Here is a 26,529-nt window from a genome sequence, read left to right as displayed (position 1 = left end):
AAATACTCTCAGGCTAAACCAAACTACTATTTCAGTATCAAGTTAACATATAGCAGTAAACAAATATACAAAAATAACAGTAAATAAAAAACTCCAGTCCCCATTCTGTATCAGCAGCTTTAAACTACATTCAATTAATTTAATGTTGTGAATCAACCGTTAAAGTTGTTAAAATTGCTCCCGTTAATCCATAATTTCCCTTTTGTCAACTTTCGACATGTGAAAGTTTTAAAACTATTTTAAAGATAGATTCAAGTCAATATTTTACCGATTTAGGAGTATTTTAGATAAAAAGTTAATTAGGTTTGCTTGGAAGGTTCGCTACAACAGCCTTGCAGAGAAGTGTACTGCTTTAAGATGGCGGCCGTTTACTACGTCTGCATCTAGCTTTTTGTAGATGTGCTGCAAACGCTACCGCTACCGTAGTGCATCTAGTCTTATATAAATGATATCTACCGTAACATTATGTGGATGACGTACTTTTGTAGCAGCTTCAGGTATGTTGTTGTGTTTTTTTATCTCGTGGCATGAGTTGAGCTAGAGCCGTGAGTTGAGCACTGGCATTACCCGAGGGGCCGGGTAATGAGAAGCATGATGTTTAGCTACTCTCGCTCCGTTGCTCATTGACCGCGCGGCGCGCTGAGCGTGTTGTACTTCCGCTTTACTTGGCATATTTCAATAATCGGAATTTGGATGTTTGTGAATCGTTCTCGAATCTTCCACGGCCGAATCGCGAATAATCTAAGAATCGGAAATTTTGCACACCTCTAGTTAAAGACATTGCTCAAGTGCCCCTGTCTGATAATTCTGAGCTTTTTCAAGCCTAACTGCTATAAAAAAAAATAATAATAATAATAAAAACAGAGGAAGACTGAGAGCTGTTGAAGAATAAGGATATCGACTTTGTGTTCATCTAAACAGGCTCAGGTTTAACACTGAGTAAGTATACGTACTGAGAAATTATTTCATATTAAAAATATTGTACAGAAAATAATTTTGGAACATTTTTGGTTTGTAGTGTGTCGTGAGATTTTTTCCTATGTAAAAACGTGCCGTGAGTCAAAAAAGGTTGAAAACCACTGAAGGAGGAAAAAAAAAAAACACAAAAAACAAATCATACTGCTTATGGCCGCAGCCATTTTGTGACATCAATTATAGCCATGCACATAAATGCAGATAAATTTAAGCACAGGCCCATGTGATAATGGGTATTAAGAACCTAAGGAGGAAGCGCAGGGAAGTTGAGATACTCTGATTTGATTGGCTAAATTAGTACAGGCATTGATAAAATGTCTTCGCCCATATCATGTGGCCATTTCCTGGAAATACTGGCTTATATTTACGTTCTTCTCCACGATAATGCAACCATAAAATGATTCTTAACTCCTGAGAATTGTAGTTCTGCTTAGCAAAACAAACAAACAAATAAATCACAAAATGTTCGTCACACAATGTGTAAAAAGCAGATTTGATTTTTAGACCTCTAACTGTTCATGTATTGAGTCTTACAGATTTGTGACTGGAAGCCGAAGTGTTTTGCAGTTCTCGCAGGCGACTGGAGGCAGTTGTTGCGTTTCCCCACTCGACTCCTAGCAGCTCCATAGAGAGGCTGTCACCAGTCACCTGCCAGGACCGTACCTCTAGCTAAAAGAGTTCAAAATCACATTGTTAATGCTGATTACCTACCGTTTAGGGTTGTGAAACCCACATCTGGCACAAAGGCAGATGTGGTAAGATGATTATATTATCAGTCATGCACTAAACAGTCGTACGCGATAGATTTTACCTCTATGGGGTTACTGTTCACCACCAAGAAAACGATGCTGTTGATGTCTGTAGAACTGCGGATGCCAAAGTCCAGCATGTTCTTTTTCAGGCTGGGTGGTAGCACGTGAGTCTTAATGGGAATAGAAAAAAATAATTTGAGCAGGAATTCATGCAGTGGAAAAAGTGGGAGTTAATGAAAAACATACTTCGAGGAAGCCTGTGTAAGCCCTGATGGGCAGGTGAAACTTTGACGCGTTGGTAATGAGCAAAATGTTGCTGTCGATGTGGATAGACGGCCGCACTGGCTGGAATAGGAGTGAGAAGATGTAGCGCGACTCGTGTGCCGGAATCAGGACAGGGGCGCTGAAGTTTTGTACCTATGAGCAACATTGAAAAATAGGGTGCCGTCATTTCTTATAGTCTTTGTTAATTGGTTGAATTGACCAAGTGTAAATCCTTTATAGGGCACTCATTAACAGTGCTTTTCCATTTTGACTGGAAGAGGCTGGCTGCAAATGACCCTGTCTGTGACACTGAAACATGACATTTACAGCCTGTCCTCTCAGTGTAAATGAATTGGAGCTTCATTTTTGTCAATCTCAGGCAATGAAAGAAAAAAAATGAAGAATATTCTCTATTTCTACATATTGAAATAGACAACAATCAATCCCTGCATTTAAAACTTTTTTGAAGGATTTTTTAAGAAAAATGTTTAAAAATATGTTATTTTATCATTTAATAACTTTGTTATAACTTAGTGTTATCCGGGTTTTATTCATTTGAATATTTTTATTTCATTTATAATGTTATTTATTAAAAGTATATGGCAAAAAACACAAAGCTGGAAAAGCAGTTTCTGCTCTTGCACCCCTCTTTAAAATAAACTGCTGTAGTTTAAGCCAAAAGAACTGTTGTGTTTGATAGAACAATGTCTATTTGATGCCATAGCAGTTTCGTGGTGCATTAAACCCCCAACTATTTTTTAAATTGTCCGTTTTACCCTGGAAAACCCCCTTTTACAGACACCGCGCAACCTCTTTTGTTTCAACCCAGCCATAAAAATGTAACTAAATATATTTATTCGAAATGTATCATTTTTAGCTTATAATCATTCATTGATGTCTAATATTTAGTTTTTAAAAAATGTATAAAATTATTCACTCGCATTATATACATTTTTAAACAAATTAAATTGTCTGTAAATAGGTCACGGATACCTACCTCAAAACTATCGTTTAATTGTATTTTTTTTTTTGTTACTGTCGCATTTTCCTCGCTATTTTAGATGATAAATAATTGATCCGAGCAAAGAATAATTGAAAAATAAATACATAAAAGGTTAAATATTTCAAAACAAAAGTCAGAGATTTCTGCATTGCGACCCTTGTTATATTACCGTGTTTCACCCATAAAATCCCCCAAAAGTCCGGCTGTGGCCATTCACAGCTGTGTCTTGACACTTGGTGAGACATGTTACACGGAGTTTTGGGATCGAAAAAAGGTAAGTACGTGATAACATCTCATCAAAATCATGGTGTCTTTAATTATGCTCTCTCATGCTCTCACCTCGAGTTAGGGTTTAAAGGTTTAAATGTTTTGGTTTTTTTTTTAAATGCCCTCCTGATCAAAAAAAAATCTTCCACTAGAAAATTAAGATTTTAAGCTTCCCAAGATGTATCAAACATGCATATAGGACAATTTTGAAATTTGGCAAAATTGGGGGTCTCAGAGCGCAACTCCTGAGTGTTTTCCGCCAAATTTTAAAAATAATGATTAATAATAAGTAAAATTATAATGAGACCTGGCACACACACAAGTGGTCATCACATTTTGGGTCACACAGGCCACACTTGTACGATACCGAATGCGAATAAATGTGATGTACAAAAATGTGAACAAGAGGTCTTCATGACATCAAGTGTTTTAATTAAAGGTTAATTTCAAATATTTCTAAGTAACTTTATGGGGCTAAGTGTTTTAATTAAAGGTCAATTTCAAATATTTTGAAGGATTGTACCCGTAGTTATACTTGAATGGCTCTAGTTTTAAGCTACAGTTTACTGAAGGTCCTAATTCTATTGTACTAGATCGAATAATACATACAGTATTTTTACATGCCTGACTGTAATGATCCTCGTCGACGTGAAACAACTCAATAGTATATGGAGTGGCCTAAATAAAACCGAGTAATGATATTTTTCACTTCCGTTACTTTAGATCAGTACTTCTCAAATAGTCGGGGCGTACTACTACCCCCCCCCCCCCCCCCCCCCCCCGAGAGGGGCACAGAACCATGCCGGTGGGTGGCGCATGGGACCTCGGGAAAACCCTTTTTGCCGTACTAGAATAAAGTGTATTCAGTGGGTGGCAGTGGTCCTCTCATTTTCAGAGTGTGCGCGGTATTTCTGAACCAAACAAGAGCACACAGCAAAGAGCGCTGAAGTTATGAAGAGCTAGGCGAGGATATATGTCGAAGCGTATGCAGCGTTTTGCTTTTTTTTAATACAGTGGGAGACCTGGAAAGACCAGTCTGTCTAAAAATGTTAGCAGAAGACAGCGGGAAGCTAAACCAATAAAGACATTAGAGCCTGATCACATTGATAAGCCGCTTGATTGTTTTTCAGTGAAAACGAGCGACTATTGCCAACAATCGTCCCCTTTGTCAGTGTTGCATCGGTACAAAATAACCCACACAACAGCAAAGGAGCTGATACTGCCTGCAGCAAAAATAAAAACTGTCCTCTGTCCAATGACACTGTCGTTTTTGTTCTATTTTTGTTTTTTTCGGTAAAACGGTTTTGCATATTGTCATCGTAAGTTGCTAATCAATTTGAATTTAATATTATTGATGTTATTGAATTTTATTTTTCAGTATCAAAAGGTCAAAAGATGTTCCTTGACTGTTTTTACATTTTGGTTTGACTTTTTTTTTTTATTCAGGCAAATTGATGCGCTTTAAATTAGTGCTGCAACGATTAATCAATTAACTCAAGTATTCGATTAGAAAAAAAATATTCGGATTAAATTTTGCTGCTTCGAGTATTCGTTGAATTAAAGTGGCGTTGTAATGGTTTGTTTTGAAAGTGTTTGCATTTGATTAATTTGGGTGGATATGCTGCCCTCTAGTCCACCTAATTTCACATGGCTGAATCCAGCTGCTCCCTGTTAAGACCAACATAAGCTAAGTTTTTGTTTGAGCTTTTTTTGAATGCATTTTTAATTTAGTTTAAAGGTATATTTAGCCGTTTTTTGTGGGAATATGTGTTATACTATTAAAGAGTATTGTTAAAAAATATTTATTTTTTTTTAAATTGGCATTTTAAAGCATTTAAGATAGCGAAATTTTGTTATGTATGTTAGCCATTTGTTTTTTTTTTTTTGTTGTACATAAAGTATATCCACATTTTTTTTTTTAAAATACCGTTTGAGGCTCAGGTCAGGTTTTTTTTTTTTTTTGGTTCCTTATCCGATTACTCGATTATTCGAACTAACTAGTTCATCGATTAATCGACTACTAAAATAATCGATAGTTGCAGCCCTACTTTAAATCTTTTCTGTTACAAACAAAACAACCATCATCTACCGCTTAATCCGGGGTCAGGTCGCGGGGGCTGCAGCTTTATCAGGAAAGCCCAGACTTACCTCTCCCAATTGTTAATAAAGTTATACTTTATTCTACATTGATATATATATATATTTTTTTTCTTTCATATAAAAAAAGTTGGTAAAAGTAAAAAAAAGTAAATGTTATGCAGAGGTGTACTTATAATTAATAGAAAAAATAGAGAATACTATTTTTATGCAACAAATGGTACTATTTACAGTGGAAGCAGAAAATAATTGAGAAACACTGCTTTAAATAACGGATAACACTGAACCACTGGATTTCCAAAGAAGTAACTTTCTATGCTGTGGGTCAAATTGGGGTTATTAATAGTATTAAGTAATTTAAATAAGGACAGCAGAGTTGAAAAAGAAACAATTTAGAGGTTTTTCTTCAGTTTGACCTTCAGATAATCCAACTTGGTCCATGTCAAAACTCACCCAAAAATATTAGCAACATTCCTGAGTAGGGAGTGGCGGGAAAAGGAAAGTTATAAGGACTGGGACTAACATTGAACATAGTTTTGGCCTCTTCTGGCAAGGACACGTTATGTATCCGGATATCAAAGCTGAAGGCATTTGTGAGGGATACGGGCCGGTCCATAGGATCCACCGGGCTGTCCCGTATGTGAAATAATGTTGATGTGTGGTCAAATCCCAAGTACCTGTACAGAGGAAACTAAATTCACACCTTCACATCATATTAAATTCATTTAACAGGGAAGTGTGACTTACCCCTCTAAAACATCTGCCTGGTAAGGGATTTCGAGCTTGGAGTAGCTCTTTTCCTTCGCTTTGACTGTGATTTTACCAAAGAACTGATATTGTTTCCTAGCCTTGGAGGCTGTGGCAATGACACATGCAAGAGGAAGTTGAGTGAATCAGCAAATACTGCATAACTTTGCTCCATTATGACGGTGCAAAATTAGCCAACGCTGCAAAATAAAAGACGAAGTGCTGAAACCGTTGACTGACGGTCTCGTGGATATAACGCATGTCAAATAGAAATGTATAGAATATCAAAAACATACCTTACAAGCTTTGATAAAACTAGCTTATTTTGAGGTGACGGTGAAGTTGCTAATTTCAAATATCAGTGTAGACTTACCGTCAAAGCTAATAATTGCTACTTTTGTGTATCTGCTCTCTCCTGCTCTTAGCGTGATGGCTTTGAAGTCTATCGTGACGGCCTCGTTGGACGGTGTTGTACGGACGCTCTGTGTAAAAGGAAAAGGTGAGGTGGTGAAGAAGCATTTTGCATCCGTGCGTTTTAAATGCAGAATAGAGGCAACTCACCGTAATGGGAACGTCTTTTGTCCCCGAATTTAGAAGATACAGAGCCAACATTTTCGGCCGATCTGGGGGAAAAAAATGTGTCGTGAGTGCGGAGTTGAAAAACATGAGGCTGTGGGTTACGTTCAGAATGCGTACCTTGCGAGCGGAGTGTGCCGAAGTCAAGCATTTCGGTGGAGGCGTAAATACCAGGCGCTGCACAGACACAAGATGTTAAAAAAATTGAGACACGCAAGCTCTCAGAAAAAACAAGGACAAAGGTTTGTCATTGACAGCGCACCTGACGTGACCTCCACCTCGACCGGTAGGATGATGAACTTGTCATCGTTGGGCGCGTTTGTTTTGATTCGGATGAAAGCTGTGTGGTTGTCCACGTCTCTGGACGAAAAGCTAGCTCTCATCACGCCCTTTGTCTCGAAAGGTGGGATCTCCTTCGGGGCAAGAACAAGAGGTGACTATGTCAGGTTGTAAAACAACCCTCGTACAAAAAGTGCAACGTGTTGCTTATATGATGTTATCTGCGCACACTCCATTTTGTCACAAACAGGAAAATAACTCACCCATAATTTCCCAGAACCTCCCTGCTGACCCGTGGGGAGCTCTAAATGTAGATCCCCTCCACTGGAATACATCTCGACGACCTCAAGCCAGCCAAAAGCACACGTAATGCCATTTTAATAAGAGTAGTTTACTGAACTCAAGGGTCATTCCAAAATTGAAGGACATTTTGCCTTTAACTCATTTGCTCCCAAAAACGTATAAATACAATCTATTATTAATTGCTTCAGCTTCCCAAAAACGTATTTATACTTCTTTTGCGTCTTTTTTCCCAAATTTGGCATGTACAGGTTCCCATGTATCTTAGATAGAATGCACAATGCTCAAAACCCATTTTAAAGCAATAAAACTGGTCACTGGAGGGCAGTAGCGCATTTGGTAAGACCCCCCAACCCGATTCAACCCGTACAGCGTAGTTGTGACCGTGCTGCTCACCTAGCAGCGCCCGCTCCGTAGGCTTGCCGCTCACGTCCCCCGCACCCTCCAGTTTCCCTCACGGAAATGCGCACGTCCAAACTAGTTGCCCCCCAGGAACACAAGTTCCCCAGGCGAACGAGGCAGTGGTCACCACAAAAGAAGACTAAAAAAAATCCATCTTTACGAGACAGGCGGCAATGAGGGAAAAGTTTAACCCGCTGTCGCGGCCACCAAGCGTCATCTCTCAGTTGGGTATGTGTGAATAAATTGTTACTTTGCTATCAAAAGTAGGGCTGTCCCAAATGTGTAATTGTCTCCCAATTAGTCAGCCGACTATAGACCCTACTCACCTACGTCACAAAATGACATGTCGCTGTATCCGGCCGCCATATTGTACCTGTTTTTTTAGACCTATTCTCATCGTTTTCAATAAGTCGTGCAAGTTATAGAGCAATTCATGGAAGCCCCGGTGTTATCTGACGCTGTAAACTCATTGGATGCGTTGCATAAAAGGCGTTACGTGGAAAAGCTTCAGTTTATCCATTTGCCAGATCCGTATTTGATGCCTAAATCGATGTTTTTCGACCCGCTGTCTTTGCCGTCTTTGCCTGACATCTGCTAGCTACCCTGATATTTACAACTATCTTGTCCACACAAAATCAATCTATTCTCACGAAAGTTTGAAAAACTTTAAGAGCTTGGAGGCTTATAAATACTTCGTTGCTGGTTGGGTGAAACAGGTCCTCGTCCACGAAAATTCGGCAGGAATCTATCTTGTGCTCGGAAAGGTGAGTTACGAAATTTTCAATTCAAAATCTTTTGTTCTTGCTGACATCCACTGTCAAGTCTAATGTATTTCATGTCATTTGTCAATGGAGCAAGGGCTTTTAATGTTTATATGGTTTAGCGATAGCACTCTCACTACATACATATATAATATGTAATAAATATGAAGTGCGATAACACTACTCCAGATTGTCCCTAGTTGAATTTATTTTTTGGCTTTTGACCTCAATAGTGAAATTGTAAATTAATTGTATGACAACTGTCTGATTATCCCCTTATAATTATATATTTCCAGGTAGTTCATTCACAACGTCTGAGTTAAGCCTGAACGATATATCGTTTAGACATCGCCATCGCGATGTGCGTGTGCGCGATAGTCCCATCGCAAGCACGTGCGATAGTTTTTCTTTTTTTTTTGATCCACATACGCCTCACTTGATAGTTTTTCTTTTTTTTTTTGATCCACATACGCCTCACTTTCTGGTCTGCGCACAGCCTCCTACCCTCCTTCTCCCAGCCTTTTGATCCTCTCAGTCACTGGCACAACGATGGCTTTGATCTGGCCAAAGATGCAGACTTCACACGGGCGTCTGTCAATCATCGTTTAACTTCTTAAACAGTTGCAAGGAAGCCGCGCTGGAATGAATGTGTGTACTGTGAGGACGTTGGAGACATTTAAATGCCTGAAGTGATCATGAGGAGTTTGAAATTTCTACATGTCACTTCAACGGTCACAGCTAAAGTAGATAAACAGAAGCATTTAATAAAACCAAACATTTATCTGCTACAGTACTTTATTCTTGTTCAAAAATGATTTGGTTGGACAGTTATGTTTAAAACTTATCATAATTATGACATTTGAAGTGCTTAAAAACCATTTATTTATATACATTTTTAAAATCACTGTTGGGGGGGGGGGGGGGGGAGTGAGAAAAAAACATGTCTTTTATGTATCTCTTTCCAATGCTAAATCTGAATAAATACATTGGGCACAAAAAACACAGACACACACAAAAAAAAAAATGGGGGGGTGCGCTACTTCGCAGTTTTTCACTTATCGCGGTAGGTTCTGTTCCCCATTAACCGTGAAAAACAAGGGATGACTGTACACTGTGGTGATGGTGAGTCATCTAAAGTCTTTCCAAACAGCTATTTAAGTCATCTTCTGAAAATTTATTGAAAAAATATATATATACATTTTTTTTAATATCGCAATATAATATCGCAATATACCGCAAATCCCAAAAAAACATCGCAGCAATAGTTTTTTCCAATATCGTTCAGGCCTAGTCTGAGTGTATGTTGTCGGCGATTAGCCTAGCAATGATCTTAATTGTGGTTGTCAGCCCAAAACCCTCTAAATATACAGGACTGTCTCAGGAAATTAGAATATTGTGATAAAGTTATTTACTCTCTGTAATGCAATTAAAAAAACAAAAATGTCATACATTCTGGATTCATTACACATCAACTGAACTATTTCAAGCCTTTTATTATTTTAATATTGCTGATTTTGGCTTACAGCTTAAGAAACCTCAAAAATCCTATATCAAAAAATTAGAATACTTCCTCAGACCAAGTAAAAAAAATAATTTTATAACAGCAAAACTAAATCAAACATTTGAAAATGTCCATTGATGCACTCAGTACTTGGTTGGGAATCCTTTTGCACGGATTACTGCATCAATCCGGCGTGGCATGGAGGCAATCAGCCTGTGGCATTGCTGAGGTGTTATTGATGCCCAGGATGCTTCGATAGCGGCCTTCAGCTCATTTGCATTTGTAGGTCTGGTGTCTTTCATCTTCTTCTTAACTATACCCCACAAACTCTCGATGGGGTTCAGGTCAGGGGAATTAGCAGGCCAATCAAGGACAGTGATGCCATGGTCAGTGCACCAGTTACTGGTGGTTTTGGCACTGTGGGCAGGTGCCAGATCATGCTGGAAAATGAAATCCTCATCTCCATAGAGCTTTTCAGCAGATGGAAGCATGTAGTGCTCTAAAATCTCTTGGTACACAGTTGCATTTACTCTGGACTTGATGAAACACAGTGGACCAACACCAGCAGCTGACATGGCTCCCCAAACCATTGCTGACTGTGGGAACTTCACACTGGATTTCAAGCAACTTGGATTTTGCTCCTCTCCAGCCTTTCTCCAGACTCTGGCGCCTTGACTTCCAAATGAAATGCAAAACTTGCTTTCGTCTGAAAAGAGGACTTTGGACCACTCTGCAACTGTCCAGTGCTTCTTCTCCATAGCCCAAGTCAGACGCTTCTTCCGTTGTCTTGAGTTCAGAAGTGGCTTGACCATGGGAATACGGCTATTGTAGCCCATTTCCCGGACACGTCTGTGAACTGTGGCTTTTGATACCTGGACTCCAGCTTCAGCCCACTGTCTTTGAAGCTCCCCCAAATTCTGGAAGCGGCTCTTCTTCACAATTTTGTTAAGGCTGCGGTCATCTCTCTTGGTTGTGCAGCGTTTCCGGCCACATTTTTCCCTTCCAACAGACTTTTTGTGGATATGCTTTGAAACTGCACTCTGTGAACAGCCTGCTCTTTGAGAAATTTCTTTTTGTGTCTTACCCTCCTGATGGAGGGTATCAATGATGGTCCTCTGGACAGCAGTCAGATCAGCAGTCTTCCCCATACTTGTGATTTAGTTTACTGAACCAAGCTGAGTGTTTTTAAGGCTCAGGAAACCCTCGCAGGTGTTTCGAGTTAATTAGATGATTCAGGTGATTAGTTGAATAGCCTACTTGTATACTTTTTCATGATATTCTAATATTTTGAGATAGGATTTTTGAGGTTTCTTAAGCTGTAAGCCAAAATCAGCAATATTAAAATAATAAAAGGCTTGAAATAGTTCAGTTGATGTGTAATGAATCCAGAATGTATGACATTTTTGTTTTTTTAATTGCATTACAGAGAGTAAAGAACTTTATCACAATATTCTAATTTCCTGAGACAGTCCTGTATATTAAATGCATCTTACCAGATATAAAATGACTACTACATAATCTGTGGTAGTCGTTTGGAGCCCAGTTTTCTCGTCGAATTGCAGCAGTCAATCTCGGTCTCCTCTCCGGGTCTCTCGGAATACGGTAAAACTTCAAGTCTCTCCGTCTATCTTCTCTGTTTTTGCAACCGACTGCCACACACGACTTCACCATTTTGATTATTAATGTTAACGAGCAGAAAAACACCATAATAGGAGGAATTTACGAAGCGCTAATGCATTAACATGACGAGTATACGGACAACATGGCGCGGCGGCGTGGCTGTGACGTCACGTGAGTAGGGTCCTATTTTTATGATTAGTCGACTAATCTAATCGTTAAAAAAAATATATATATTTTTTTTAAACAAATTTAGCAATGAAATTTTTGTTGACGCTTATCAATTCACAATAATATTTTGGAACACTTAAATTATTTATTAAAGTACAAATAAACACATAAATAACAATACTAAATCACAAATAAACAATGAGTTCAAATGCTGATAGAATTAACTAGTGCAAAAGAATGGAATGTAAACAGATTCAGAACACTGACTTCGCCTTTCAAACATGATTCAAAACAATTCTTAAAAAAACACCTCGAATTAATATTATAGTATTGTACTACATATAATAGTATTATAATAATTATTCATTGCCATTCAAATTTTTCATAAAGGGTGTCATTTTAAAGGTATTCTTAGAGTAGAATCTGAATTCTGAAGTATGTGGGATTAACTCCAGAAATCGTTATTTATATGACGAACATGACATGCTTTTATTTTGAAATGTTCACCGGAAGTACGTTCGCTAAACAACTAACTTCAGCTTTACACTCCGCAAAAAAAGCACTTTTTGTCATTGCATGTAGTGTCAGTAATCAGGTTTTTTTTCGGTCATGTTTTTCGTTTGCAAATGCTGTTAACCAGCTATTTTTCATGTTTGAAGTGTCACCTTTTAACCGCAAGTTTGCTTTCATGACACGACTGGGTTGCCTTTTTCCCCCATTCACCTCAGTGTAGCAGTGCTAACGTTACAGTGTTTAATATAGATGTGTTTTCTTATTTTGTATGTCTGAACTTTTTCTACAGCCTGTTGATAAAAGAAAGGAACTGGAGTCTCATATGCCATTAGCAAGCACGCACACGCGCAGCAATAAGAAGCAGCCGTGAAAATTATCGCCCTCATTTTTATTTGCCGTGCGATAAATGGACTCATTGCATATCGCGACAGGCTTAGCAACTTCAATAAAACAAGTCGTTAGTTAGTTAGATGGACTTACAAACTGGATGACGGCACTTTAGGTATGTATTCACCGTCGACGTGCAGCCAAGCTTGGCATTGATGGGACAGGACACAAGAGTGTGCCCTCCTTTGGTTCTCTGAAATAAGTCAATGTTTTGGACACTCTGGTGCGCTTTTTTAGGCTTTGTGCCGCTTTCCCCACTTGCATACAGAGCGTCCGACATTCTGAACTTTCCACGCAGATTTTTTTTAACCCTTCATTAACCATCGAAGGGATGTTGTGCTCGTCGGATGACGTCGACTATGTAGACTAGTCGGGACAGCTCTAATCAAATCATTTTTACAGGTATTATTACTATTATTCCGATTTTTATTCATAATTTGTTTTGATGTTTAATGACTATTTGTCATCGTTCCAGCAGCATTTATTGAGGATTAAGTGTAGGTTTGTAAGTGCGTATGTTGTGAGAGACCCTTCCCCCAGTTACAAGAGGGGAAAAAAATAACCATTTTATTTGAGTTTAAATTATAAGGGTGGAACAAGAGATAATGTGCCTTTTAGGGAGTATCCCAGATTTCTTTGGTATTAATGATTTTCAAGATTTTTTTTTTTAAATTTGGTCTCTGGACAACAATGTTCACTCAGAAACTGCATGTTTTATCATTTAGTATGTGCATTATTTAAAATTTGGAAGGTTGGGATGGAAAATGTCCCACAGTTCTGGAATGACCCAAATAATCTATTTTTGAAATGTGTTATAGTACCTGCAGTGGTTCACTGTAGGGGTTATGGATGTTTATTAGTGGTGAGAAGCTGCTGTTCACTGGGACTCGAGCTCCCACGAAGGGACGTAGTCTGTAAGGGTTTGGGATCCCTACCCCAAAAACCTGCAGAGAAAAGATGGGAAGAAAAAAATGAGCAAAGTAAAGACATTTCAAATTTGAAGATGCGCACAAGTCTTTACCTGGTATGTAAACACTCCATGATTTGACGTATTAATAAATAAAGTGTTCTCTACATTGCCGACGACTCGCGCGAGGAACACGACATCGAATGATGTGTTCCCACCAGGCGGAATCACCTGTGAGGACACAAAGAGAAAGACTAAATTCCCTGCCATTGACAATGACAGACGTCCCAGTGAATGATTATATTTCAGTACCATTGATTGTGATAAGAGAATTGTGAGGGCTGGAAGTGAATGATCGCTCCAGCCATCTCAGTCACAATGGACTGGATGCGTATTGCCGACAATGGCAGTCAATTAAGTAAAAAAAAATAATAATAAAGGCAAATATTAAATAAGCTCATCTCCTAACTTGAAGGAGAAACCAAACCATTGTTGTTTTTGTCAACGATGACAGTAATGAAAATATTTCGTCGACGACCAATTTTTTGATGACGAGAAGAAAATGAGCTAAAAACATGTCTAGTGAGACTAAAACAACAAGACTAATGCCCGTTTTCGTCCGACGAAACTGCGCCATAGTTTCTGTCATATGTTCACAATGTGTATCATTTTGTTATTGTATGTGTAGTTAGTAAGCCTGCGTCGTAGTAGTGTTTGGTTGTGTGACTCATGTGACAAGCTGTGCCCCCCCCCCCCCCCCCCCACTCACTGATGTCCTCTCCAGGCTTGCTTGTTTTGAAACACATGCTAAGATTTGGGTTTTTTTCTTACCAAGAGACAATATGCAATGTCTCTTCAGCCTTTGAAGGTCTGATGATCACACACTGAACTCGCAGCATTAGAACAGCATTCATGTTAGCATTAGCATCAACTTTAGCATGGCGACTATCCCTCTTAAACTGACTTTATGTAAAAAAAAAAAAAAAGTTATTTTTTTTTTAATTTTTTTTATTTTTTAAACATACAGTTCCATGGCGCCCAGGTCGGTATAATTAATTGGAAATAATGCTGTTTTCCTGCTGAGTGTGCATTATCATCACGAAGTTGGCATTGTACTTGTCAATGCTACAATACGTGCTCGTTGGTCAACGTTCATTTGAAATTGTTGGGAAGCCTTTATTTTTTGACTAAACCTTTTGAATTTTTGAGATGAAAACATTTTGAGTAACCGTTGACTAAAACTAGGGCTGCAGCTATCGAATATTTTAGTAATCGAGTAATCGACTGAAAATTCTATCGATTAATCGAGTAATCGGATAAAACATTTTTAGGTGAAGAGCAATTATAAATATACATGAGAAAACAAGACATTTCATCTAATCTTGAACCATTTTCAGTCAACAATGTCTTTATTTTCGATGTATATTGTTGAAAACAGCCAACAATTGCATCTCAGATGTAACTAGAATTTTAAAAAAAGACTAATTCACTGCTTTCACTCAAAAAACTTTTAGATCTTATTTTTAAAAAAATATATCTTACCTAAAAATGCCGTTACGCTTGATAACACACATCACTTAAAAGTTGGGATTTTTTCCCACGTGTTTCAATTGAATTTCTCTTTGTGTCAAGCCATTTTTAAGTTCTAGTTAAGTTTTAAGTTAGTCTAAACTGTAAGTCCTGATAGGATTTTGAGTTTTTGCAGTGTTCAAAATAAATGTATGATACAGGCTGTATTGGAGCACATTAGGGACCAGTGCTACTTGGTGTTTTATCCAGCAATGACTACTGAGCTAAAATTGATAGTTAGCATGATTAAGTTTTTATTTTACACCCTCATCATTCCACAATGCTATGTTATGTTAAAGCCTGTATGCAAGACACGTTAGCCACGCATCGACAGTGGTCATAATTAATTGAAACCTAGCCCTCCGCAGGGCTAACGTTACGTGAGCTAGTAGCGACAGTCACGTTAATCTTATTTATTAGCGCTTAGCGCTCTTTATTAGCGCTTAGCGCTCTACTGCTTTAAGATGGCGGCTGTTTACTAACGCTGCCCAGACGCGGCCGAGTCTGTCATTTGGCATCTAGTTCAACATACATGTGATCTCTATGAGACTTATCAGACGCTACCTGTACCAACGTAGCATCGTGCGGGCTAGTATTTAGCACCGTCGGCGTCGTTTGTGGCTGCTGTCGGCTGCAGTAAGTTTTTTTTTTCTCCTTCTTCCTCTCCGCACGTGACAGCGCGTTGTCCCGCATTAAAAGCAGTCCGAGCTAAACGTGATGCTTAGAGCTGTCAAAATAAACGATTACTCGAGGTGAATAAAATTACTCGGATCAGTTTTTAAACTCGAGTTACTCGAGTTGCTAGAGTACTCGTTTCAGCTCTAACTAAAACTGGACAAAATTTGTCTGATTTTGTCAATGAAAACCAGACGAAGACAAACACATTTTGAAATGACTAAAATATGACCAACACTAATGAGTATTAAGGGCTGCCAAAAACACTGTACCAAACCCAAATAACAATTGGTCCTAAACATTATACAAAACGCTCCTACAAAAAAATAATTATTTTTTTTAAGGTTTTAAGAACAATATAAAACTTAAGCCGACTATATGCTTTTAATGTATTTTTTTAAATTGTGCAAATTGGTGAAACCTTCGGAAGATGGCGGATATGTATTCAGTTCAAGATACAGTGGCCCCTTGTTTTTCGCAGTTAATGGGGACCAGAACCAGCCAAGATAAGTGGAAAAACTGCAAAGTAGTGCACCCTCGCCTCCCCCGATATTTTTTTTTTTTCCCCCCAATGTATGTATTTAGGTTTAGCAATGGAAAGAGATACATAGAAGACATGTATTTCACTTTTTCTCCAAAAAAAATAAACTTTCAGACATATTAAATGGTTTTTAGCACTTCAAATGTAATAGTTACGATAAGTTTTAAATGTTACTACTGTCCCACCAAATTATTTTTAAACAAGAATAAAGCAGAAAAGTGCTCAGCTTTATTCAATGCTTCATTGAGTGAGTCTACTCAAATCCGCTCAAGCTGCTCACTTACACACAATGAGTTGCCACAGCAACTGTTTATCAAGTTAAACACATGCAGCGCTTTGACGTTGGCTTTTCTGTCGAGATCAAACGTCTGTCAATCATTGTTAACTTTAATAAGCACTCCAGTCACATGTATTATTTTTTAATTGAAAAAAAAATCCACGATGGACTAAAGGCGCAAAGTTGGAAGCGCACCGTAGCAAGGGATCACTGTAATCCCTTTATTCAAGATAAGCCCTTTATTCATTCTTGAGTTATCAAACTTGCAGGATATGCTTGTAATGAGGAATGGAAGAGGTGATTAAATTTCAAAGTAAGGAGGTCAGAAAAGTAAAGTCACAATAACTTGACAGATTAGCCTATTTAACTAATATCTGAAAGGGACGTTATGATCAAAAGAAAGCATAAAGCCATTTTGGGGCATGAAAAAGGTGAATTGCTCAGACGGAGGTTTACTCAGAGTGCTTCTCAAGTTGGTTTTAATTTTGCTGTTGTTTTTAAATTATGTAATTTAGTTTTAATTAAACACTGCGCTTAATTTTTTCCTTTAGATTAATTATAAAGTAAAATATAAAACATAATCATTTGTTTAATTGAGTTCAGCTTAAAAAACATACATGTGCTATCATTTCCTTTCCGCTTCTCCCATTAGAGGTTGCCACAGCACGACATCTTTTTCCTGTCTTCCTCTCTTCGACATTCTCTCTTCACAACCACACACATCAAATGCCATAGTAGTGAAGGCGGGACATTGCACGGTATGAAAGTATATGTCACACAGGGACAATAAGGCGGGTGTGCCTGGTATTAAATTTCAAACTTGTTTCATAGCTTACAGAAACACTCTTACACACAGCCTCCGTCCTGCCTAGGTTAAATACCTAAATTACTTGTCTCCCAAGTTTATAAAGCGTGTCCACAACTCTACATATTACGAAATTGTTTCAAAGAACATATATGATTAAAAAAAGTAGGCATCGCACAAATCATTCTTTGGCTGGGATGTGGCAAACCTTGGTGAAAAAATCAAATATGTACTCACCCTGTTCTGGAAAAAGGAGGCGTGAAAATGCGCCGTCGTCGCTGATATTGATATCATACTAATTTCTTCTGAGCTAGGATTGTGTAAATACACTTTTTCCATTTTTGGCATCCCCACAGGCCTGTCAAAGGAAGAAAACTGGAGTTAAACATTAAATTTAACAAACCTAGAAATAACAGATTTTCAGGTTAATGGGCAGTATCCAGTAGAGCTGGGAACCTCTGGGTAGCTCATGACACGATATGTGATACAAGGCATAAGATAACGTCTCACGATATGGCAATACAATTATCGACACATGGGTCAGCAAATGAATCTACAAGTAAAACACAAAAACAAGCTATTTTCATCCATCTGCTATAAATTGGAATGAGTTTATCACTAGTAGACGTCCTATCCATTTCAACTGGGATGGGCCTTTGGAAGCGAAACAGCCCCACAGCATCACTGACCCACCCCCATACTTCACAGTGGGTATGAGGTGCTTTTCAGCATGCGCATCTTTCGTGGCACACCAGACCCACTTTGAGTGTTTGTTGCAAAAAAAGCTCAATCTTGGTCTCATCACAGTTAAAGCCTGGGACCGTGTGTATTTTTGTGTGCGCTTCCAAAGTCCCTGGAAACCTTGTTAGGGTGCATGGCATCATGAATGCTTTGAAATACCAGGACATCTTAAATCAAAATCTGTTGCCCTCTGCCTGAAAGCTGAAGATGGGTCGTCACTGGGTCTTTCAGCAAGACAATGACCCTAAACATATGGCCAAATCTACACAGAAATGGTTCACCAGACACAAAATCAAGCTCCTCCCATGGCCATCTCAGTCCCCAGACCTTGTTTTGTTGGCAAAAGGGGGTCGTACAAATTATTAATGCTAGTAATTGTGACACACATTATTTGATGTCAAATAATTTTTTCTTTATGTGGGATTTTTTTCCCCACTGAATGAATGCACTTGTATTGAAGGTTGGATTTTTCTCTTTTTTTCCCATTAAGGTCCCATATTATTTGAATTTTTAAAAAATTATTAGAAGCTAAAAAACACATCTTTTTCAGGGGTGCCTATAATTATGGAGGGCACTGTATGTAAATTTTATTGTATTGTTGAGAAAAATAAGTATTGCCTTTAAAATGGTTAATGGTTTTGCACTTTCTTGTAAAAAAATAAATAAAAAAAGCATCTTAAGAGCAGCTTTTTAGTTGTATGGGCGTGTTTCCATCGTTGCTGTTGAATCATTAAGATATTTTAAATAAATAATGGACATAAATTTGTTTGGCTACTTTATTTATTAGTAATGTACGATGCATTGATAATCAAATCGTGATCATCGTCAATACCGTGATCATCGTTCAATAATCAATCGTAGCACCCTGAATCGTAATAGAATCGAATCGTGGGGTGCCTAAGATGGCACACCCCTAGTTATCATACCATCAAAATCTCAAAGCACATGCCGAATTGTCACATCCTTTCCTAGTATCCAGTGAGCAGAGAGAGAGAAACATGGAATGATCAAGCAAGCACACAATACATTGCTGCATCATCTTTACTGGTTGGTCTAGTAAATACTATTTTTTGCCAGAGCATGATTCATAAAATATTTCCTTAACCCAACAAATGTATAGCTGAAAAACAGGTTTGGTGCATTGTAAAAGTCCATGAAAGGCGAGCTGATTTATGCATTGAATGAACTTAATGTTTAATTTGATGCATTAATGAAATAACATTAGATTGCTGGTGCTGTAACTGATATAACCAGTTGAGACAAATAGTGTTTTCAATAGTTACAACTCACTCGCAGTTGTTTTAATGAATTTTAACATTGTAATACATTGCCGAGGAATGTCACATGTGGGAGTTTCCTCACACAGGGTCGACACGAACTTTTGAGCTTTTCCTGTGGAGTTCAACTTGTATGAAAAGTTGATTTAGTCAACGCACAAATCCAAGCGCCCCTTTGATTTGGTAAGCATGATAAGAGAGCTTTCTCAAGGTTACAGCTGATAAGTGCCATTTTACGTCAGTCTTTGTAAGGAAAGCTTAGGAAAATTGTAAGCTACTGTCATCAAACAACTAGAATTTTAAATTCATCCCGTAGACTAGCGGCACAATCTTCCTCATTCCAGTCCACCTTCTTGCCAAGTTTTGTAATTGCATGGGTGTGTTGGCAATTGTGATAATGGGAATAAAAGTGATGTACGATAATACATTGGAAATTTTTCAACCGATACCGCTAACCGATAATTTCCTCCTCGTTCCAACCGATAACCGATAATGTCACGCCGATAATTCTATTAAAAGATTTATGTAAAATTTTAAAGTGTACACAAGAGAAAATATTATTGTGCAAAAATATAATTTATTGCTCCTTTTTTCAACATCAAATGTGAGCAAGTAGTAAATTCCACCATCTAAATAAAGACAGATTGTCTGACATTGTGTAATGGTAAACTTTTGGCAACAATTACTTACAGAGTAAACACCTAAGTTGCACAAAAATGTGTTTAAAAGTAAGCCATTCCCAACATATAACATTACTACACTTCAAAAACACCTGCTTAAAACTAGTTAAATTCCCTTGTTTTCAGTGTAAATCTATTGGAAATAAGGGAAATTATCTGCCAGCACTTCAAGTATATTTCACTCAGATTTCTTGAAGAAAAATAGCTAGCTGAAAATAAGCTTAACAGCCTAAGCAATAAATTATACGTAATCCTAAAAAAAAGTCAGAAGTGTTCAAGAATAGGTATGGTGCAAAACATTATTTGAAAGCATTTTTTTTTCTTGATTTAGGTGAAAAATGACCTTTTTTTTTTAGATGTATGGGCTTAATTCGAACAAATGGCAATATTTACTTCAAGTAAGTGGGAAAATCTGGAGCATTCATCTGTTAATTAGTCTTTAACACTCAAAACAAGATGGGGAAAATTATGTGACAAGAATTAAGAAGAACGATGTGATTAAGACGTCATACATTTACAGCGTACTGAATGCATTACTGACTTCTTGTGAGTGGTTTGGTGCATGTTACAATTATCATCTAACCTCTGTGCCAAAGCATGCTTATTTAAAATCACTTGTCCAAATGTCCGTGGTGAAACTCATGTAATCGGCATGTTTTTCACAAAGAATGGTGGTCGTATAAACTGCGTTATTTTTTTTATCCGGGGCTTGGGCTCTCCGGTCACTTCGGTAAAAAAACGTCTCTCGTTGGGCATCCTCTCCCACCTGTGCCCTTCAGTCCGTCCGGCCGCCGTAGTGCACAATGAGTAACGGAGATGAGTGTGGGCGGCAGCTACATTCGTACCGGTGTTATACCTGTCCGCCCCGGCCGTCTCGCCGCAGCGTTTTCGGGCATGGCTCTGCTCCGGATGGAGGCGCGCTCGAGAAACCGGGGTGTTCGCCAGAGGTCTCGCCGCCGGGCAATCGGGCTCGTGCCGCCTGCCCGCCCCGCCGGACCAGCCAGAGCGGCGGGCTCCGTCGGAAGGCGGCTACTTGTCGACTATTGGTCTCCTTGCCGGTGTTTAGCCTTCGATGGAGTTTACCACCGGCTTTGGGCTGCAATCCTAAACAACCCGACTCCAATGAGGACTCTTTCTTTCTGCCTCAAGGAACTTCTGCAGTGCATGTTTTGCAGATGGCGAGAGCGACGTTTGTTTACCACACGGAAAAGAACCCACGTTAGTGAGATCCGCCATAAAATTGCCTCAACTCTGTTGTGTAACTCCGCCTCCTCTATGACACCATACCCAACGACCCCTCCCCCCTCAGGGGTTTCAGAGAGAAAAGGGGTTGAGGAGGCGGCAGTGGAGAAGTGGACAAAACTGCTTCGTTTGCGCAAATTTGGAGGCAAAATCAAGTATATAAAGTGCCTTGCAAAAGTACTCAGCCCCCTTGAATCTTGCAACCTTTCGCCACATTTCAGGCTTCAAACATAAAGATATGAAATTTAATTTTTTTGTCAAGAATCAAAAACAAGTGGGACACAATTGGGAAGTGGAACAACATTTATTGGATAATTTAAACTTTTTTAACAAATAAAAAACTGAAAAGTGGGGCGTGCAATATTATTCGGCCCCTTTACTTTCCGAGCAGCAAACTCACTCCAGAAGTTCAGTGAGGATCTCTGAATGATCCAATGTTGTCCTAAATGACCGATCATGATAAATAGAATCCACCTGTGTGTAATCAAGTCTCCGTTTAAATGCACCTGCTCTGTGATAGTCTCAGGGTTCTGTTTAAAGTGCAGAGAGCATTATGAAAACCAAGGAACACACCAGGCAGGTCCAAGATACTGTTGTGGAGAAGTTTAAAGCTGGATTTGGATACAAAAAGATTTCCCAAGCTTTAAACATCTCAAGGAGCACTGTGCAAGCCATCATATTGAAATGGAAGGAGCATCAGACCACTGCAAATCTACCAAGACCCGGCCGTCCTTCCAAACTTTCTTCTCAAACAAGGAGAAAACTGATCAGAGATGCAGCCAAGAGGCCCATGATCACTCTGGATGAACTGCAGAGAACTACAGCTGAGGTGGGAGAGTCTGTCCATAGGACAACAATCAGTCGTACACTGCACAAATCTGGCCTTTATGGAAGAGTGGCAAGAAGAAAGCCATTTCTCAAAGATATCCATAAAAAGTCTCATTTAAAGTTTGCCACAAGCCACCTGGGAGACACACCAAAAATGTGGAAGAAGGTGCTCTGGTCAGATGAAACCAAAATTGAACTTTTTGGCCACAATGCAAAACAATATGTTTGACGTAAAAGCAACACAGCTCATCACCCTGAACACACCATCCCCACTGTCAAACATGGTGGTGGCAGCATCATGGTTTGGGCCTGCTTTTCTTCAGCAGGGACAGGGAAGATGGTTAAAATTGACGGGAAGATGGATGCAGCCAAATACAGGAACATTCTGGAAGAAAACCTGTTGGTATCTGCACAAGACCTGAGACTGGGACGGAGATTTATCTTCCAACAGGACAATGATCCAAAACAAAGCCAAATCTACAATGGAATGGTTCAAAAATAAACGTATCCAGGTGTTAGAATGGCCAAGTCAAAGTCCAGACCTGAATCCAATCGAGAATCTGTGGAAAGAGCTGAAGACTGCTGTTCACAAACACTCTCCATCCAACCTCACTGAGCTCGAGCTGTTTTGCAAGGAAGAATGGGCAAGAATGTCAGTCTCTCGATGTGCAAAACTGATAGAAACATACCCCAAGCGACTTGCAGCTGTAATTGGAGCAAAAGGTGGCGCTACAAAGTATTAACGCAAGGGGGCCGAATAATATTGCACGCCCCACTTTTCAGCCTTTTATTTGCTAAAAAAGTTTAAATTATCCAATAAATTTTGTTCCACTTCACGATTGTGTCCCACTTGTTGTTGATTCTTGACAAAAAATTAAAATGTTATATCTTTATGTTTGAAGCCTGAAATGTGGCGAAAGGTTGCAAGGTTCAAGGGGGCCGAATACTTTTGCAAGGCACTGTAATTATCGGATTGCAAAATCGGTTGAATTTATTATTTTTTTTATCAGGATTATCTGTGTGACGTCATAATTGCCAATATCGGCCGATAATTATTGGTAACCGATATTATCCTGCATCTTTAGGGAATATATATTCTCGTTGGAAAAGTTGTCGAGATGCCCAACACCTAAGTCAAAAGCATCGTGATGAAAGTGCGTGCTCATTGTGGTATGTGTGAACAGAATTTTCTCGCAGTTCATAAGCGTGCAAGGTTTCCATCGAGAGTTGTTTATAAATTTGTTCCGTTATTTTAAAGCTTCCTCAACCTGCTAGACATTACTTTAGTTTTTCCTCCCCCTCGTAAATGTTTCAATTCAGCCATTGCTGTACTAGTACGCTAACTTTAACAACAGAGTGTTGAATGTACTAAATGATGTACATTTGCTATTAATAAAGCATGCTCAATATTTTTCTTAAAAAAAGCATACTGACTCGCAACCCAATATTTGTTTTAAAAATGTACTTACATATTTTCCCCAAATCATTCAGCCCTAATCCTGATTGATGGCGATGCAATTTCATTCGATCCCACATTATTACAGGGTTATTAGCTTCTCAGTAATAAGTGAAGTGTGGCTAGGGTTTTTTATTTTTTTATTTTAGTCACATATATGGCACAAAACCTTTTGAGCAACCAGAAACAGGATTGTTTCTGCTACTAATGCAAAAAACTGTTTAAAATACTTGGAAGTATATAATATCCCAGGTACAGTGAAGAGCAGAAGTATTTGCACCCATTGTGATTTTGCAAGTTCAACCACTTAGAAAATAGGCAGAGGTCTGAAATTTCAATCATAGATGCATTTCCACTTAAGAGTCATAATATAAAAAGAAAATCCAGAAATCACATTGTATGATTTTTAAAAAAAATTTATTTGTAATTTACTGGGGTTCATAAGTATTTGTACCCCTGAGAATCAGCAGTAATTATGACAAAGAGATGTCAGTCTACCTTAAAAAAAGAGCACATTTACCCATGGTTAGGGTTAAGGTAAACCCTAACCCAAGAACACCATCCCCACTGTGAAGTATGAGGGTGGAAACCTCATGCTTTGGGGCTGTTTTTCGGCAAAGGGAACAGGATGACTGTACTGTATAAAGTAGAGGATGAATGGTGAAATGTATCGTCAGATTTTGAGCCACAACCTCCTTCCTTCAGTCAGGGACTTGGAAGATGAGTCATGGTTGGATCTTCCAACATGACAATGATCCGAAGCACACAGCCAAGCTGAGTCAGTGTCCAGACCTCAATCCAATAGAAAATCTTTGGATGGAGCCGAGACTTCATGTTTCTCAATGACAGCCCCGAAACCTGACAGATCTAGAGAAGATTTGTGGGGAGGAACGGGCCAAAACCCTGTTTCCATGTGTGAAAACTTCGTGAAGAATTACAGAATGGGTCTGTCCTCTGTAATTGCAAACAAAGGCTTCTGCACTAAATATTTATGAACCCTCGTAAATTACAAATAAATTGTTGAAAAATCATACAATGTGAGTTCCGGATTTTTGTTTAGATTATGTCGCTATAAGTGGAAATGCATCTATGACTGAAATTTCAGACCTCTACCTATTTTCTAAGTGAGGGAACTTACTTCTGATCCTCACTGTATGTTATGTTACTACAATCTGAATGTATATTTCTGCAAGGTAGTTTATGCAGGTATAGCATCAAAAGGGCTGAGTAGATAACAGCTTTAAGTAAATTGCGCCATGATCAAATATTCCAAATGTATATTGCAATATGCTTATTTTTTTTCTGCGTGTTTTTATAGCCTATACATTTGGCATTTATAACAATCATTTAAAAAAATGTGAGATGATTGTTGTTTTGTCTGTCACACCCAATTCAATGAAGCATCTAGTACCCATTGTCTACAGATGCGTCTCACTTCAAACGACCTTGACCTGTAAATGACGCATGTAAGATGGTGTCTGTGAGAAAATTAACCATCTACTTTCGTCGTCGATTTATCAAGTATTTCTCAAAAGGATCTATGCAGTATATGGAAACCGAACTGCGCTAAGCTGTATTGTGTTCCACTTCATATCAGATATACTGGTAACATTGTTTAAATGTTTACTTTGTGATATCATGACAATATGTAATTATTGAAAGACTCTTATTACTTCACTCATTACTTTGGCAAGTAGTAAAATTGCATTCGATTAAATGCTGTTGAGTTTTATGCTGACTCCAAGTGACTGTGACTGAATGAGTCAGGGGGTGAGGCAAGTCAGCTCAGGACGGCGTGTAAAATGAGTGCAAGCTTGTGTTTGGAAGTGAAAGCGTGCAGTGATCAAAGACAAATTGACCAAAAAAAAAAAAAAAAAAAAAAAAAAAAAAAAAAAAAAAAAAAAAAAAGGATTCAACCCCATAGAATGAGGTGGTTGTACCAGTTACTGTGATTGCAATGAGTTTCGGTCACGCAACATCAAATAGCATCAATTAGTGACAACTAAATAACATTGATTTGATGGAATAGATTCATGCAATGCCATAAAAAATGTACATTTACAAGGGCAGGACACTTTTAAAATAAGTCTGCCTTCAGTTCAAGGTAACACAGTTGCATGAGATGGCATGAAATTTTTTTTATACGGGATGAGAGTCAATCAGGTTTTGGCAACTATGCATGAATAAGAAACTATCCTGTTAAAATTGAAGCAAAGTGAATATTCTTAATTTAAGAAAAAAAACATTTGAACATGAAAAAATCTCCAGTACTTAGAGATGTTTTGATTACATCAAAACATGGGAAAAACATTGTTTTAAATTAACAAGGCAATGGTTTTACTCGTGTACCCAACTTGGCATTAGTCATATAGGGGACACGTACTACAATGTATTTGTCACTGATTTACTTGCTGCTAGGTCACACTAAATGGGTGTGTGCCTACCATCAAGTTCGGAAAGTCTGCCAAAAAGGTGAAAACTGCCCTGTCAACAGTATAATCCAGAGGTACCTATATTGCTGAGAGGGCACTACTAAGACTTGACAAGTGTGTGAACATAAAGTGTAAAAAAATAACTCACTGCTTATTGAAGTCCAACATTGGAGGTTCAAAGCGTAAGGGTCGGCAGTTTCCTTGGTGTGGCGCTGAGCTGTGGGGGATAAAGAAATGTGACAGCAGCAGGAAAAGATAAGGGGAAATAGTATCCATTTCTGTGTTCTTTTCCACTCTACACATTGAAGCCTTGGGAATAGTCAACTAGGAACGCTCTCGAACGAAGTCAAATCCTTTCTGTTGTTCACGTCTGCGTGCAAGCATCCCGCAGACAGGTTGAAAAAAAAAAAAAAAAGCCACACGACTTGTCCACACCTCCACCTATCAATAGATTAACCTCAGCTGTCGAGGATGAAGGCACAATAAC

At 38.6% G+C, this 26,529-nt stretch overlaps 1 protein-coding gene across 2 annotated transcripts in view; it reads right to left on the bottom strand.

Moving 5' to 3' along the window:
• tmem131 (transmembrane protein 131) overlaps nucleotides 1–26,529 on the bottom strand; it is a 77,347-nt gene that overhangs the window by 30,578 nt on the left and 20,240 nt on the right. Inside the window, exons 4-17 of one of the 2 annotated variants that reach the window (XM_057840844.1) lie at nucleotides 26,191–26,259; nucleotides 17,624–17,744; nucleotides 13,634–13,750; nucleotides 13,434–13,556; nucleotides 7,224–7,304; nucleotides 6,944–7,091; nucleotides 6,802–6,858; nucleotides 6,667–6,728; nucleotides 6,479–6,587; nucleotides 6,106–6,214; nucleotides 5,882–6,035; nucleotides 1,974–2,144; nucleotides 1,787–1,897; nucleotides 1,510–1,644 (exon numbers count right to left, since the gene is read on the bottom strand). In XM_057840844.1, coding sequence (XP_057696827.1) covers nucleotides 1,510–1,644; nucleotides 1,787–1,897; nucleotides 1,974–2,144; nucleotides 5,882–6,035; nucleotides 6,106–6,214; nucleotides 6,479–6,587; nucleotides 6,667–6,728; nucleotides 6,802–6,858; nucleotides 6,944–7,091; nucleotides 7,224–7,304; nucleotides 13,434–13,556; nucleotides 13,634–13,750; nucleotides 17,624–17,744; nucleotides 26,191–26,259 — 1,567 coding nt within the window. Of the gene's footprint in view, nucleotides 1–1,509; nucleotides 1,645–1,786; nucleotides 1,898–1,973; nucleotides 2,145–5,881; nucleotides 6,036–6,105; nucleotides 6,215–6,478; nucleotides 6,588–6,666; nucleotides 6,729–6,801; nucleotides 6,859–6,943; nucleotides 7,095–7,223; nucleotides 7,305–13,433; nucleotides 13,557–13,633; nucleotides 13,751–17,623; nucleotides 17,745–26,190; nucleotides 26,260–26,529 lie in introns of both variants that reach the window. The other variant, XM_057840843.1, reaches the window with a different exon arrangement.

This window comes from Corythoichthys intestinalis, chromosome 7 (assembly GCF_030265065.1).
Source record: "Corythoichthys intestinalis isolate RoL2023-P3 chromosome 7, ASM3026506v1, whole genome shotgun sequence".
Classification (NCBI taxonomy): Eukaryota; Metazoa; Chordata; class Actinopteri; order Syngnathiformes; family Syngnathidae; genus Corythoichthys; species Corythoichthys intestinalis.
This window is presented reverse-complemented; position numbering and strand designations above follow the sequence as displayed.